The sequence below is a fragment of the Pan troglodytes genome, chromosome 15 (assembly GCF_028858775.2).
Source record: "Pan troglodytes isolate AG18354 chromosome 15, NHGRI_mPanTro3-v2.0_pri, whole genome shotgun sequence".
Lineage (NCBI taxonomy): Eukaryota > Metazoa > Chordata > Mammalia > Primates > Hominidae > Pan > Pan troglodytes.
Window position 1 is genome coordinate 90,496,301 of NC_072413.2, and position 16,464 is coordinate 90,512,764.

At 48.8% G+C, this 16,464-nt stretch overlaps 1 protein-coding gene across 3 annotated transcripts in view; it reads left to right on the plus strand.

The window, feature by feature from the left end:
- Window positions 1-11,133, plus strand: part of SLC24A4 (solute carrier family 24 member 4) — a 178,957-nt gene extending 167,824 nt beyond the window's left edge. For 2 of the 3 annotated variants that reach the window (XM_054666231.2, XM_054666233.2), the window contains exons 15-17: window positions 1,450-1,562; window positions 1,960-2,025; window positions 3,257-11,133. In XM_054666231.2, the coding sequence (XP_054522206.2) occupies window positions 1,450-1,562; window positions 1,960-2,025; window positions 3,257-3,409 (332 nt within the window). In that variant the 3' untranslated portion in view covers window positions 3,410-11,133. The remainder of the gene's footprint in view (window positions 1-1,449; window positions 1,563-1,959; window positions 2,026-3,256) is intronic. The other variant, XM_054666232.2, reaches the window with a different exon arrangement.
- The last annotated feature ends 5,331 nt before the right edge of the window (window positions 11,134-16,464 follow it).

Genomic DNA, 16,464 nt, shown 5'->3' on the forward strand with positions numbered 1-16,464 from the left:
TCATTCCAAAAACGTGTGTATGTGTGCCAGGTTAGGACAGTGGTGTGGAAGTATGGCCAAGTGGCCGGGTTAGGGCAGATTCCAGCCAGTACGAGTCTTACTTATAAAAGTTTGCTTTCTTAATTATATGCCTCTCCAGTTACTAACTTCCTGATTGTGTGGCTAGCTGGATACTGGACAGCTGGACAGGAAGGGGAAGGACGAGGACATGGGCCCCAGCCTCTGATGTGCTTCTAGCCTGGTTGGGGAAAGAGAGCTCACCCTTCAGAAACTACCAGAGCATACAATCCGATATCCTGTGATTCCCAGGCAGGGTCGTGGGTGCTGTTGCCTGGTTCCCAAATATGCTTCAAGGCTTGGTAAAAAGGATGTTGTACCAGGGGACCTTGGGCCGCCTGCAAACCGTGCCCTTGGGCACATCCCAAGCCTCAGTTTCATCTTCTGTCACGTGAGGTTATGCCCCACTCCGGCCTCCAGCCCAGGGTAGCTGGGAACATGAAGTGAGGCGCAGTGGCCGGGAGTCCTCATAGAACATCAGCTGACGAGCCTGGCAGGAGAGATCATGAAGGGCCCGCATGCATCTGCTAGGCTGTCGTTCCCACAAACGGGGTGCCGTAAACAACGGAAGTGTATTGTCTCGTGGTTCCGGAGGCCAGAAGCCTGAAGGAGAATCTGTCCCAGGCCCCTCTTGCCTCTCTGTCCTTGGCTGTCTTCATCTTTGCCCAGGTTCTCCCTGCGTGTCCAGTTTTCTCCTTTTTATAAGGACTCTTGTGTCCTGAAAGAACCTCCTTAAAAACAACTAAAACCAAGAACTTCTAGGGCTGTTCACACATTGTTCAAGTCACCCCAAGATCGTTCTGGCACGCTGAGCTGAACACCACCATCTTTGTTCATTCTCTCTCTAACGGGCAAAGCAGGATCATCGAGTTGAAAAATTGTAAATAATGAGTATATTTATCCCGCTATTTATTTTTTCAATAACTGTGAAAAAGCACTCCTGCACTGTGAATGCTCTGTGACATGAGATTCTTCGTTTAATAAAACTGTCATTAAATTTGAATGAATTGATATTATTGGTTACTGAACACTGGCATGAGTTTATTTTTATTGTGAAGAAAAAATCCAGTCATATTGGATTAAGACCCTAACGACCTCATTTTAACCTGTTACTTCTATAAAGACCCTATCTCCAAATAAAGCCACATTCTTAAGTACTGAGGGTTAGAACTTCAACATATGAATTTGGAGGGTCACAGTCAACCCATAATAGTCCCCTTCAGGCTTCAGGAAGGGCATGGATCTGAGGCCTTATGAAAAGGTTTAGAAATGTAAGGTCCTTGCAGAAGGAATTCCTTTCCAAGGAATGGCACTGATAGAACAGTTAGGAGAAAGAATACAGGCTTCTGGTGACCTGCTCTTATAAAATAAATGTGTTGTTGTCCCCTGCAGGCCTTGGGGACATGGCAGTCTCCAACACCATAGGAAGCAACGTGTTTGACATCCTGGTAGGACTCGGTGTACCGTGGGGCCTGCAGACCATGGTTGTTAATTACGGATCAACAGTAAGTTCCTCTCACCTTTAACAGATGTGTTTTACCCAGAAGGATAGTGGCGTTGGCCCAGTTCCAGCGAGAGGCTCTAGGAGACGACCTCCTCCTCTCCTTGGCACTCAGACACCCATTTTCCATGGCGGCTTCTAGAGCACCTTAGAGATGTCTACACTTCCACTCCTCACCTCAGCCCGCTGGCGTGCCTCTCCCCATCCCAGGCCGTCTCCTCAGATGAGCAGGGTCGTGACTTGAATCCATATTTTCCTGACCCTCCACGACCATGTGGTCAGCTGTAAACACCTGTGTTTTCCTGATGAGGGAATGCATTGGGCCCAGGCATGCTGGGATTTCTGGATGGATTGGCTCTGAGCAGTCAAGAGATTCAGGGCACGTGTGTTTGATTTTCCAGGTGAAGATCAACAGCCGGGGGCTGGTCTATTCCGTGGTCCTGTTGCTGGGCTCTGTCGCTCTCACCGTGAGTCTTTACAATTCCAAAACAGATGCCTCATGCATACTTGATTTCATCTGATTCCGCCTCGTCACTTACGTGACTCTGTACACCCCTGTCACTTCCCTTGGTAGTGAAGGATAAAGGCAAGAAAATGTAGACGTTCATAGACACACCCAAGTCCAGTCTTTGCCAAGAGCATTGGCACTCTCGCTGTGCTTTTGCTGAGTACATAAGAAGTCCCCAGAGGAAGTGAATTGCATTTCCTTTCTTGCTGCCTGGTCCAGTTCCTCTCTAGTGCCAGTAGGAGAGAGATCCTCCCCTGCGCATCTGAGCTGACAAATGGGAGGCATGACATCCCTCAGGATGGCACGTCGGAATAATTGAGGCCTCCCTACCCTACATGTCCAGGTCTGTGCTGAGAACTTGACTTCAGCGTCACTTTATTCTATCCTTACAACCACCTGATGAGGGAGGTGCTATCATTCCCATTGCAGAAGAAATCGGGGCTCAGGGGTTAACTTTCCCAAGGTCACAGAATTGGGCAATGGCAAAGCTAGGATTTGAACCCAGGTTGGTCTGTCCTTAGGGAACTCTGACTTTTTACTCGCAGTGCTCCAGTGAGGTTCCTGGGATCCAGCCCCAGGAAGCCTTGATCGAGGGACAAGGAGGAAGGCAGTGGAAGGAAAGGTAGAAGGATCAGGGAGGAATGTAAGATAATTCTGTGCTTTAACCCTCTACCCCAAACACACACACACACACACACACACACACACACACACACAGAGAGAGAGAGAGAGAGAGAAAGATTTGCCCAGCCAGGGGTCCATAGGAGCCTTGGAAATTGTGCTAAGGAGACAAGGGAAAAGACCATGGTGCCACGCTCTGAAGCACAGGGGTCATCCAGCTAAAGCCCCCGTTTGTCTCTAGAGAAGGCCTGGGCAAGGAGGACCACATGCCTACGACCAGCCGGGAGGAAGTGACGTGCCTGCCTGGGGAGGGCCGGTCCCATGAGGGCGGCTGCTGTGTGTCCCTGAGTCAATGCGGCTAGGACAGAGACTCGCCCTTTCATGGGGCAAGTCTAAGCCCTCTAGGGCTTATTCTGGTCAAACTGAGGATCAAACTGCAGCACCCCGCTACACTTGCCCACATTCTGCAGAATGTTCTAGGTTTCCCCACATAGGTGTCGCTTTCCAGTAGAAATGCCTCTTGTATTTCTTTGCCCTGCAAGCCCAGTTCCCAAACTCTGTCCTCCCAGGTCCTCGGCATCCACCTAAACAAGTGGCGACTGGACCGGAAGCTGGGTGTCTACGTGCTGGTTCTCTACGCCATCTTCTTGTGCTTCTCCATAATGATAGAGTTTAACGTCTTTACCTTCGTCAACTTGCCGATGTGCCGGGAAGACGATTAGCACTGAGTCGCGGCCCCTGGGAGCTGATCTGGACACCCTGTGACACTGGCGTCCTCCTCTCCCCTCCTTCCCCCACCACAGGTCTCTCCTGCATAGGCAGCCACTGTCCGTTCTTTCACACACTGGAAGGAAGAGCCATCGTGGTCTTTGTCTGGCCACAGGCCAGGCTGCTGGGCATCCTTCTCCTCCTTGGAGTTCCGCCCCTGCAAGGCTGGATTTGGGGGCCATTATCTGAGCAGCTTCAAAGACCCCTGAGCTGCCAACCACGGAGATGTGCCAAGCATCTCATCTCTCCTGCACACTTTAGTCAGAAGGACTTCTGCATGCAGTTTGTCTTTCTGTTCTGCAGGCAGCCTCAGAATTGAGGTCATTTGTGAGCACGAGATCTCATAGGGCAGGTGCAAAATAGGAATGTTGTTCTCAAGTGTCACCTCCAGCCCAGAGGTGGTTCCTTAGGCAGCATGTGCTCCTGGGAGCCTCTGACTTTTGCTGGAAGCACCCACAGTTTGGAAGGGGCAAGACCTCAACCTGTTGGGGTTTAGGGCCCATGATGGCAGACATTCTACCCCTTTTCCTGGAAAAACTGGAAGAATGAAAATAATTTTTTTCTGTGGAAGAGAGAAAATGAGTGAATATTCTTCTCACTTTTATTGATGCATTCAGAGAATAAGCAATGAAATATTAAAAAATGAAACATCATATAGGTCATCATACTTGAAAATTATCATTCCATATGAAAGGATCATGATACACACCAAAAAAGTAATGATCGTAAAGACACAAATCCTCTGTACGCCATCTTGCATTGGCACTGAGGTGTTTGGTTTGGAATAGGGAAAAAGGTAAGAGACTAACGTGGAAAGGTGCTAACTCAGAGACTGGAGATTATAGTTTACAGCTGTACTTTCCAGATCTTCTATGTGACACAATGCACTGTCCTTGTGGGTTTGTCATTTATTGGTTAATGCTCTAGTTTCAAAACCACCCTGTTGAAAGTTCCAGTTATTTATATGCCCAACAAATTTCATAGCCTGCTGAACTGAACTGAGTGTGTCAGAAGTGCTGGTTAATGACGAGAAGAGATTGCCTGAAAAACAACAAACTGCTTTCTGGTTAGCTGAAGGCAAGTGTGAAAATCAGAATTTAGAATATTTAGAGCTAAGCTTCTGGAACCACGTAGTTTCTACACATGGCAGGCCAAGAATGGGAGGCTGCCTCAAAACTAGATAGAAAAATATAAAATAATCTTCGACCACTTGATAGCTCTCAAATATATATTTAAAAGATTTATGAATACAAACCATTTATGGTTTATGATTTCTAAAAAGAAAGCACAATTAATTTTATAGAGAGGTTTTTTATTTTTTTAATATTTCTATTGCAAAAGTCTATCCGATTTGATGCACTTTGAATATTGAGATATTTTGCACGGATGAATGTATGGGAACTACCCATGATGATGTAAGAGGAAAGAACATTTTTTTGTGATTCACCAGACATCACTTTAAACTTGGTGATGAGTTTAAATCCAGTAGCTAATCCCTTCCTGAGACTCAAAGATCGTGACCCTGGTTGGAATTTCTGACTGTGCTCTTTAGGGCCTCCTGAGTTTCAAAAGGAGGAAGTGTTCGTGCTTGTGTCCCTGAAGTTCCCTGTTGCATGAGCCTGCGACAGGACCTCACCCCCCACCACCGGGCTTCTATTTGGGATTCACATCAGTATTAGTATCGTAGCTACACCAAGTTCAGGCTTCTCTTTTTGTTTTTTTACCTAGAAATTGGGCTCAGTGGTCTTCAACTTGAGGACGAGGGTGATTTTCCTAAGAAATCAGCAAAGAGGGAAGGCAGGGACCCTGTAGATTCACCAGTATAAACTTTAGCTGCAGGGATTCCAGAACCCTCGGGACCACTCTGTCACCTTAATAGCCAAGTTCTCCTGGTTCCTCCGATCTTACAGGCTCATCCAGGTTCCAAAGTGCTTCTGTCTCTGTTTTGATTCTCCAAACTGCTCTGTGATGTATGCAGGGATTATTCTCCCCACTTAACAGAAAGTAGTGTCTTGGAGAGGTCAAGGGTCTCTAGTTCAATGGCCAGTCATAGCAGAAGGGAGGCCAAGCACCAGTCCATCACCCCTCCCAGGCCAGCCTCTGTAAGTTGGCCACACTTGGGGAGTGAGTGTGGGTATGACTTTACCCTCCTGGTTGGTTCTTACTGTTTGAGTCAAAACCTCATCAATATATCATTGACTCCTGGGTTCCTCAGGTCATTTCCTAATATCTGTCCCTATCCAATGCATCTATTTTATCTTGAAAAAAGGACCAAAAATTATTTTTAGCTATGACAAGGCACAGGCCACGTGGCCCCTGATGGCGTCCCCGCTGGTTTTCAATTCTCTGAAGCCTTGTGTAGCTTTCAGAGCACACGTATCCTAATTACCCTCCTCTTCCTCAGCAGAACCCATTTGAGATTCTAAATGAATACTCTTAGTCTCTAAAGTTGCAGTTAGAAACTAAAATAATGTTTTTTAATATGTAATATGCTCCTCTTGGCTAATTTTCTTTTGACTTTAATGTGCCAATGTAACTTCCTTTAAAGGATCTATGCATTTATTAAATCTAGAAAACTATATGTACACTGTAGGTGGAAAATTCTCTTTTTTAACTAAATATTTTTCCATCACAAGTTTAAAGAATTGCATGATTAATTAGGCTTTCATTTTTAAATTACGCTTTCATCACTACGCAGGATTACTTTATTTTATTCCCAAAGCTCATTAGCATGGGATAATTACTCTGCTACAGAAATAGGCAATTTAAAAAAATGAATTTAGCTCTTCTCATTGGGGGCAGAAAAGAAAAAAAAAACCATTGCACTCAGATGGAAAATGCCTATAGACACAGGAGCAGGTGGTTCCTGTGGACTTCTGCTTTGGAATTTTGCCTCACCAGGTCAAGCGTGGTTAGGGTGGAAGGTGTCCAGTATCTTGAAAACCTGGCCCTGGAGGAAGGTTCTGGGTCAGCTGCAATGAGAGACTGGTGATTAAGGGCACCGTGGGCAGGACACAGTGCTTGCCTTACCCACCCCATCCTTCCTGTTACCCACAGTCTGCTGGCCTCCATGCCTCTTCCCCTTGTCACTTGTGTCTCCTCCTTATGCACAGAGCTGGCTGCCCTTATGAATTTTCTTTTCTTTTTTTTTTGAGACAGCGTCTCGCTGTGTCACCCAGGCTGGAGTGCAGTGGTGCCATCTTGGCTCACTGCAACCTCCGCCTCCCAGGTTCAAGCAATTCTTGTGCCTCAGCCTCCCGAGGATTACAGGCGTGCGCCACCACACCCAGCTAATTTTTGTATTTTTAGTAGAGACGGGTTTTCACCATGTTGGCCAGGCTGGTCTCAAACTCCTGACCTCAGGTGATCCACCCACCTCGGTTTCCCAAAGTGCTGGGATTACAGGTGTGAGCCACCACGCCCAGCCTGCCCTTGTGAATTTTCACCTGCTCCTTACCCCTCACCTGTTAGGACTGTTTCTTGCTTTTGCCCCTGTCGGTCCCCTGCCTTAACAGACCCAAGCAGCTGATAATGCACCAAGCTTCCGTGACCAGGTGGGGTGTGTCTATCACCCAAGGGCAGTCCTACAGACCCTGCAGTCCTACAGACCCTGACCAAAGGCCGTTCCTGGGCGGCCCAGGGTCCAGGTTTCTTCCACCTGCTCTTCCCTGTTAATGGGGATTTGCAAGCCTAATCGCATCAGCAGGAGCCCATCTCTCAGAGAACCCGGACTCCCCAAGCAGACTGGGATTTTGGGAAGGGTGTGGGGGGTGTCATTGCTGGATACCCATCTTTCTGCCTGTCCTTTCTCCTCTCTGAATCCTGGGGCCCCTCTCCCTCCTTAAAGCTGGAGTGGACAGAGGGACAGGAGAGGGACAGGAGAGGATCAGAGCTCATCCCCCCTGGGAAAGAGCAAGAGCGAATGAATCCCAGCGCCAGCGGCTGAGGCTGCCTTCCGCGCCTTCCCTCCATGGGGGACGGGCGAGTGGGGCTTAGGAAACTGGAACAGGGAAGGTTCTGTTGCCACACTTTGGAACTTTCCCCCTGGGATTCAGCAGTTGAGAAGCAGAGACCTTTCTGCCCTGGGTGAATGGGTCCTTGGGGGAGGGGTTGGTCTTTTGTCTCACATCCCCATCTTTCCTTTCCTTCTGGGCCATGCTCCTCCCTGGCTGGAAAAAGGTGGCTGTGCTGTCCCTGTGATCCACTCTCAGCAAATGCGTGTGGCTCAAATAAACAAAGAACTTACCTGTTAGAGTGAAAATCCTCAGGAGATTGTACCCAAATGCCATGCTCTAAATATTCATGGTCTCTCTAATGCCCTCCAGACGTGATTTCCATGGGAACCATCCTCCCCTGGGGGCAGTTAGCAGGAGTACGTGGGGCACGTGAGGTGGTCCTCCTTTCAGCACACCGTGCCCATAGAAACTTCTAGAAATTTCTGAAAATGCTCTGTGGGCAGCTCTTGGGTGGCAGTAAGTCCGTCAACCCCCATCTACACCGGGCCTGAAGCGCTGCGCTTGCTCTCTTTATGTGTGTGCACCCGAAGGATTTCCTGGTCTCTGTAGCTGATCCTGTGAGCCCCTCAAGCACGAAGCCTCCCTTGGGGCTTCTCAAAGCATGGAGAGGGGCCCTTCCTGTCCTTTGGGAAAATCTTCCCCACTGTGTCAGTTATATGGGAACAAGAGTGATGGGGTCTTTCTCTAGGCCTGTGCCACAGGACAGAGAACACGGGATTCTGCTGTTCGCTTTGAGCCACAGCCTTTACCAGCCCGGCTTGTGTGGGGGGCCCCTTCGCCTTGCTGCAAAGAGCTGTTCCCCAAAGGGCATATCCATAGGGTACAGGTTTTAAAAAGGCCTTTTTTTTTTTTTTGAGACAGGGTCTCGCTCTATCGCCTAGACTCAGTGCAGTGGCGCCATGTTGGCTGGTTGCAACCTCCACCTCCTGGGTTCAAGTGATTCTCCCACCTCAGCCTCTCTGGTAGCTGGGACTACAGGCGTGCGCCACCATGCCCAGCTAATTTTTGGATTTTTAGTGGAGAAGGAGTTTCACCATGCTGACCAGGCTGGTTTCGAACTCCTGACCTCAAGTGATCCGCCCGCCTGGGCCTCCCAGAGTGCTGAGATTACAGGCGTGAGCCACCGCACCTAGCCAAAAAAAAGGCATTTTGATTTAGGTTGCTGTGTTTGCTTGTTGATAAAGAAAACTCAATTGGGACACTAGTTTTGTGCTCAGCTTTAGGCCGGGTAGCTAATGGGAGGGTGTCCAGCCTGTCACTGTGCTCCCAGCGCAAGGAAATGGGTGCCCACCTGGAATCAGGAGAAGAGGCTTTTCCCTCCTGTTCTGCAACCAGGGTGGAGCTATCTTTCCAGGGAAGCCAGCTGAGAGGTTTTAGGGCTTTGGTTATTTTATGGGGGTTTTAAACCTCCTAACTTTTCAATGACAAATGGCTCCCAGGTGCCATAGTCTCTGTTAAATCCTCAAACATTCACAAGCACACACTGCCAGGGGCACGAGTTGTCTTTCACCTGCATGTTTCTAAGGCTCTTTATTCAATCTCACGGTGTCAGTGTCCAGTTGTCAAAGTTATGAATCTTCCTCCTGCTTCTTAACAGGGCTGACAGTATACTCTCGTCTAGTCTAGGAACATGTCTGCTGCTGGGATACCCTGGTACCAGGATTTGAGGGCCACGGGTGGCATCTCTGAGAGCTGAAAATCCACAGAGTGCCTGTGGGAAAGCCAAGCCCTTGGCTGTGTGGCTTTTCTATCCCTTGGATTTACAGGTCTGGGAATTGGCTGCTTCTTAGTTATAACCCCAGTGACAAATGCTGGCTTAAGCCACACCTGTTCCCACTGTTGCTAGAATTCAAACAGTTGCTTTTTTTTTTTCTTTTTGAGAAAGGGCCTCACTCTGTTGCCCAGGCTGGAGTGCAGTGGCTCGATCACAGCTCACGAAAGCCTCAAACTCCTAGGCTCAAGTGATCCTCCTGAAAAGTAGGTAGGACTACAGGCACATGCCACTACATACAGCTAATTTGTTTTCTTTTTTTTTTTAGAGACAGGATCTCGCTGTGTTGCCCAGGTAGGTCTTGAACTCCTGGCCTCAAGTGATCCTCCTGCCTTGACCTCCCGAAGTGCTGGATTACAAGCGTGAGCCCCTGCACCCGGCCCAAGCAGTTGCTTCTTTTTTTCTTTTTCTTTTCTTTCTTTTTTTTTTTTGAGATGGAGCCTCACTCTGTCGCCCAGGCTGGAGTGCGGTGGCGCGATCTCCACTCACTGCAAGCTCCGCCTCCCGGGTTCATGCCATTCTCCTGCCTCAGCCTCCCGAGTAGCTGGGACTACAGGCGCCTGCCACCACACCCAGCTAATTTTTTGTATTTTTGGTACAGACAGGGTTTCACTGTGTTAGCCAGGATGGTCTTGATCTCCTGATCTCATGATCCGCCCACCTCGGCCTCCCAAAGTGCTGGATTACAAGCGTGAGCCACCGCGCCCGGCCAAGCAGTTGCTTCTTATGCAACATGTTGGTTGGGACTTGTCCACGGGCCAGGCCAATAAAATTCTTAATCCTGCAGAGAGTCAGTACCCTCATCACCCCATCACTGGAAAACAAATGTTTTAAGCTATCAAGAGAGGGAATGTGCAGCTTTTGGTTTCTAGATGCATGGTTTGGTGTGATCTACCTTTGTGCCTAAAGGGAATGTCCCAAACAACAGAGCCTTCTTTACTGTCACTCCAGAATTCTCTACACAGAATTTCCCAAGTCCATTCAGGACAGACGCGCAGTCCTCTTTCAATGGAAGAAGAGAGGACTTTTCCCCTCCTGAAAAATGACTGGAGTGTGAACAAGGCAGCTCTGTTTTTCCAAATAAGTTGTTCTTGTGAGTTTTTTCTGGCCACTGGGCATCTCTGCCCTCACTTTTCATCCCTGCCCTCTAAGCTGCAGACCCCATGACCACACTGTCTGCTTCCTTGAGCTTCCTGCACGAGGCTTGAACCTGGGGGACCTGGAGACCCTGCGGACAGAACTGTGGCTGAGCCACTGTGACCAACTCTTGGGGAGCTCCACAGTGTGGGTTGCTGGTCTGTGAGGCTGAGTCTCCATTTCAGAGCACATACTCCCTGGCAGGGCGCCTCTGCCTGTGTCTCCTGCCCAGCAGCCGCCAGCAGGGAATAGTTGCTGGTGTCTGAGCACAAAGAGAGCTTTGATTACCTAGAGAGGAAAAAGGCTGTCAGCCAGATGCAGCCAGGCCCAGGGGTAGATACAGGAGTTGCTAAGGAAGGGGCCGAGCCAGGAGAGGCCAGGCAGATCCACAAAGCCCAAGGGGATGCAGGCTGGGTGTGGTTTCTGAGGGAACCTACCAAATAGCAGGTAGATGGAATCAGAGGACTCTTGTGTCCTGAAAGAACCTCCTTAAAAACAACTAAAACGAAGAACTTCTGGGGCTATTCACACATTGTTCAAGTCACCCCAAGATCGTTCTGGCACGCTGAGCTGAACACCACCATCTTTGTTCATTCTCTCTCTAATGGGCAAAGCAGGATCATCGAGTTGAAAAGTTGTAAATAATGAGTATATTTATCCCGCTATTTATTTTTTCAATGACTGTGACCTCCTGCACTGTGAATGCTCTGTGACATGAGATTCTTAGTTTAATAAAACTGTCATTAAATTTGAATGAATTGATATTATTGGTTACTGAACACTGGCATGAGTTTATTTTTATTGTGAAGAAAAAAATCTACAGCAAATCTAAACTAAACCTTTCTAAGAAATCTAGCAGTCAGTATTGTAATGCAATATATCAAAATCTGTACACTGTCAATAAAATAAATGAGCACAAGTTGTCTTTCCCTAAATACAGCTTCTATTCACGTTTTAATAGACACACACATACTTGTATTTTTGAAAGAATTCTATACACTGGAATAACAGCCATTTGAAGCCATTTCTATTTGCATAATTAAGAAAAAATAAACTTCAAAAAGGATAAGGGTCGCAGCTTTTTAATGACAATGGTTGGTAATAGATGGAAACAGAGCAGAATTCTCATCACTTTCCTTGGCTAGCATGAGTGGCTCCAGAATGACCCAATCTTACCTCAGCAGCTTCCTGGGGTGGGACCTGTAGGTGGCCCCACATTGGAAGGACCCAGCTTGGTTGTCACCACCTTAGAAACCCTCAATGATTTTTTTAAAAGGAGCCCCCACCTTTTCCTTTTGCAGTGGGCTCTGCAAATTACATAGCTGGTCCTGCTCATCAGAAAGAAGGTCTGTGTCACTAGCTCTTACGTCATGGGAAATTGAGGTTTGGGAGTAGAGGTTTTGGTTAATTCCTTCATTCTGCAAAACATTCCTGAGTCCTAGCTGCCATGGGTGTCACCACAAACTTTAACATGCACACGAATCAGTTGGGTATCTTGTCAAAAAAGCAGATTCTGGTTTAGCAGAAATGGGATGAGGCCCAAGAGGCTAGAGTTCTAGCAAGTTCCCAGGTGATGTCCATGCCACCTGTTGACATTGAGCAGTGGGAAGATAGATCAACCCTACTCACACCCAAGCCTGCTCACCGACGGGGCTTCTTATCGGTCTGCAGCAAGATGAGTACAGAAATCAAGAGAGAATATAAACATTGATGGAAATGTGATGAGTAATTCTGTTGGAATCTGGTTTTTTATTGCATCTTTCCAGTAATTTCTTTATATTGCATTACAAAAATATCAGTCCACAATGGATTAAAATTGTTTTAAAATATTGTTTGAATCTTGCCCACAGATAGTTCAAGAAGTTCTACTTTAGATGGGCTAGAAACCCCTTTCATTTTAACTCATTCCAGTTCATGTACGAGATAGGAAGTCAATTACGAAGTAGGAAGGACCCTGTCTTGGTCATTTTAGTGCGTGGGCTTTGTGGATTCTGCAGGCCTTGTACTCAAGGCTCTGGGCATCCCAGTGTCCCTCATGCTATCTGGCACTTCATCGCTTACAAAGCCAATGAAACAGAATGGGTGTCCTCCCCCCTTTACAAAGGGGTCTCTAGGCTAGTGACTGTGAGAACCAGCCTGAGAAGCCACGGCCCCTTCCATTGCCCATGGCTGCCTGGAACAGACGAGGGAGCAGCGGTTTGGCTGAATCTGATCTGCCTGGGAGCTCGTCCCCTCAGCTGCCTTCACAGCCACAGCTGTCTCTATCAGCTTGGTTTCTTTGCTTTTTGTTTTGGATTTTCTGTTTGTTTGCTTGTTTGTTTGAGAGACAGGGTCTTGCTGTGTTGCCCAGGCTAGACTTGAACTCCTGGGCTGGAGGGATCCTCCTGTCTCAGCCTCCCAAGGACCTAGGATGACAGGCCTGGGCTACCACACCAGGCTTTCTCAGGTTGTTTTTGATGTTTCCTAAAAGTTGCTCCAGGCAATCGCAAGTTCACACAGGTCCTGGTGCAGGTGGTCTGCTGGTTCTCTGGTTCCAGGAGCAGGCCTCTCCCAGGCTTCTGTCACCTGCATTTGCTGGCTGGTGTCCACCAGGAAGAGCAAAGTCGTAGAGTGGGGAGGAGACATGGGAGTGGGTTCTGACCTCTCTCTGTCCCCACCAATGGACTCTCTTCCACGACTCAGTCTCCACTCACTGCCTGTGAGGTCTGAACATCCTGTCCTCTGCCTTGAATGTCAGATCATGGTAACCCTGGGCTTTTGCTCTCCTTGGCCATTCTGCAGGTTTTAATACTGTAGATAGTGTCCTCCTGAATAAACAAATTCTCTCTTCTGATTCTCCTCCGCTTCTGCTGCTTTTTTTTTTTTTTGAGACAGTTCTTGCTGTATCACCCAGGCTGGAATGCAGTGGCACGATCATAGCTCACTGCAGCCTTGACCTCCCAGGCTCAAGTGATCCTCCTATCTCAGCCTCTTGAGTAGTTGGGACTACAGGCGCATACCACCAAGCCTGACTAATTTTTATATTATTTTGTAGAGATGGGGTTTTGCCGTGTTGCCCAGGCTGGTCTCAAACCCCTGGGCTCAAGAGATCTGCCTGCCTCGGCCTCCCAAAGTGCTAGGATTACAGGAGTAAGCCACGGTGCCCAGCCTCCTTTGCTTCATCATTTCTCATCTCCTCACCTGGCTTCTCCTCCACCTGCTCCTTACGTGAAAGTGTTTCCCTGCATTCCAACCTGGAGCCTCTTTCTCCTGCCCAGTGGTTCTCCATGCTGGCTGTCCACTGGAGTCATCTCTGGACTTGAAAACACACGGACACAGAAACATTTGTTGACTTCCGATGGCCTCAGTGGGTGACCTGAGGTGACCTGTCTCATATTTCTAACATCATCACACAGGAATGTCCCTTCTCCCTCTTTATCTTGCATGACTCTGTGCCTGTCCTCCTGCTACTCCCTCTGCTTCAAACAACTTCCCCAGTTCTCTGTCTTGCAGAGGAGAGCCCATACTTCCTTCAAGGCCTTCCCAGACCCGCAGGCCAGAATGAATCACCTGCCTCTGGTTTTTATGATCTTTTGTTTGTAAGCTTGCTTCTATTGTTATTTGGTAATCATTCATTTGGAATGTTCTTGAACAAACTCAATCTGAAATATTCTCACCTGTGGCCCCCACCAAACATGGGTACCAATCTGGGGATGTCTAAACTCATCTCTCATACTGGCCTTTGAAACCTAGAAGCAGCACAAAGGTTTTTTTTCACACACTGATTCATTCAACAAACATGTACTGAGGGCCTACTCTGTCCCAAGCATCATGCCAAGTGCTGGCTGCAGAGATAGAGGGAGCTAAGTGTCCCCCAATTCTGGGAGGAGGTGAACTCGGGGGCTGCAGGAGCCCAGAGAAGGGGCACCCAACCATCTCAGCAGTCAAGGAAGACATGGACTCAAGCCAAGGCTTAAAGAATGAAGGGTGTCAAGGGTGATGAAGGGGAGTCACGCACACACACATATATTTAAATCACAGCAAACATTTTGTGATTTAAAAGGAGGCACTGAATAACTAGGAAAAAGTATGATATAGAGATTATGAAAGAATTCCAAGTAGCTCAAACCGGAAACTTCATGGGGGCTACGGTGCACTGAATAACACGCCCCAGAAATGTCCACATCCTAATCCTCAGAAGCTGTGACTATGTTTTCTTACATGGCAGAAGGGAATTTGCAGGTGCGATTAAGTGAAGGATGTTGAGATGGGGAGATAATTTTGGATTATATGGGTAGGTTCAAGGTCATCACACTGTGCTTATAAGAGGTGGCCAGGAGGGTCAGAGAGAGGAGATGAGCTGATGGAAGCAGAGGTCAGAATAATGTGGGGTCCATGAGCCAAGGAATGTAGGAAGCTTCTAGAAGCTGGGAAAGGCAGAAAATGGATTCTCACCAAGTCTCCAGAAGGAAAGCAACCCTGCTGACACCTTGATTTTAGCCCAGGGAAACCCAATTTTGGATTTTTGACCTTCCGAGCTGTAAGATTATAAATGTGTGATGTTTTAAGCCACTAAATTTATGGTGATTGTTAGATCAGCCATAGGACATAGCACAGGGCCCAGGAGTGAGAGTGGGAAGAGAGAGATGCAGGTGAGGGTACGTCTGAGAGTGGGAGGGCCTTGAGGGGCAGCCAGTGGGGAGCCACTGAAGGCGGCTTCCCAGAGCAGCAGCTGCTCTGGATTCCAGTTTCTGAAGGGCCACCCGATTCAGTGTGGAGAATGGCTGGGATGAGGGAATGGTAACAAGACCAGAACAACACCATCAGCCAGGAGCTCAGAAATGAGGTGAGGCCGTTTGCGGAGAGGAGAGGTCGTCTCAGGGCAGATGGTCAGTGTTTGCAGGGTGACTCGTAGGTGCATGTGGAGGTGCTGTCACCCACAGAATTTGGGAACTGATTATTGAGAGAAGGGGGAGAGAGGAGGAGAGCAAAGCTCCCAGCCCTCTGACAGGGAAGCCCAGGGAAGGAGCAGGTTTGGGGCATGGGAGATGATGAGTCCCATTTGGAAACGTGGCATCTGGCAAGTCTTTGGGATTTGGGCTGCGTGATTTGGCCTCTCAGAGACCCTCATCTCATCCCCTGCAAAACTAGGATGGTGAACCTCCTGCAAAGGGTTGTTGAGCCCATTATATGAGATAATGCGTCCCTGTCACCTGGCCTGGTGCCTCCAACTTAGCCAACACCTATGCATGGCCGCCACGATGGCAGGCAGAACACAGACACTGTGCAACAAAGAGGAACTGCTCCCCTCAAAGCTTCCACTCTTGTTCCCTTGCTGCCTTCTCTCCAGAAGGCTGGTCTCCCCAGGGCGAAGGAGGGCATGATCTGGACCTCTTAAAGTTTGAACACCGGGCTTGGGCATGAAGGGGATTCTGGAGCCTCGTGAGTGCCTCAAGCCTGGGCGCCTGGGATGAAGGTTTATCCTACAATGTGGGAGACAGCTACCCACCTTGAGGCTTGGCCCTGGGGCTTGGGGATGGAAGAGGAGATGGGATGGGAGCCTCTCAAACTGCCTTCTCCGGGATTTCGGCTGTGGAAGGAAGAGTGTGTGAGAGAAAAGCTGTGGGAAGCAAAGGGGGCCTAGAGCTCTCGCCATGCTCCCCCTTGGGCCTCTGGAAGAAGCACTGGGCATGGTGGTCAAAGCCAGCTGGGCTGGCCCACAGAGTCCAAGGGAGGGCAGCATGGTCAGGCATGCAGGGAGCCAGCTTCCCATGTGTGGTGCTGCTGACCTGCAAGCAGGGGCTGACTTGGGCCTTCTGGGCCAGAGAGCTGGATGTGGCAGAGGGGTCTACGGGTCCAGTGAGTTGCTGGAGGCTGAGCTGACACAGTGCAGCCACTGGGCTGTGACCAAGCTGGGACTGAACTTCCTGTGTCCCCGGCAACCCCTCAGGCTGGGGCAAACTAAAATAGTCAGTCACCCCAGGCCAGGGCCGGCTTCTTGGAGATGTTACCCATGCAGTTGCACAGAGCTGGTGCTTAGAGGGGGCCCACACTTAGAAGCGTCCTGCGCTAGGCTTAATGCTCTGCTGTTGCAGTCTGTAATTCT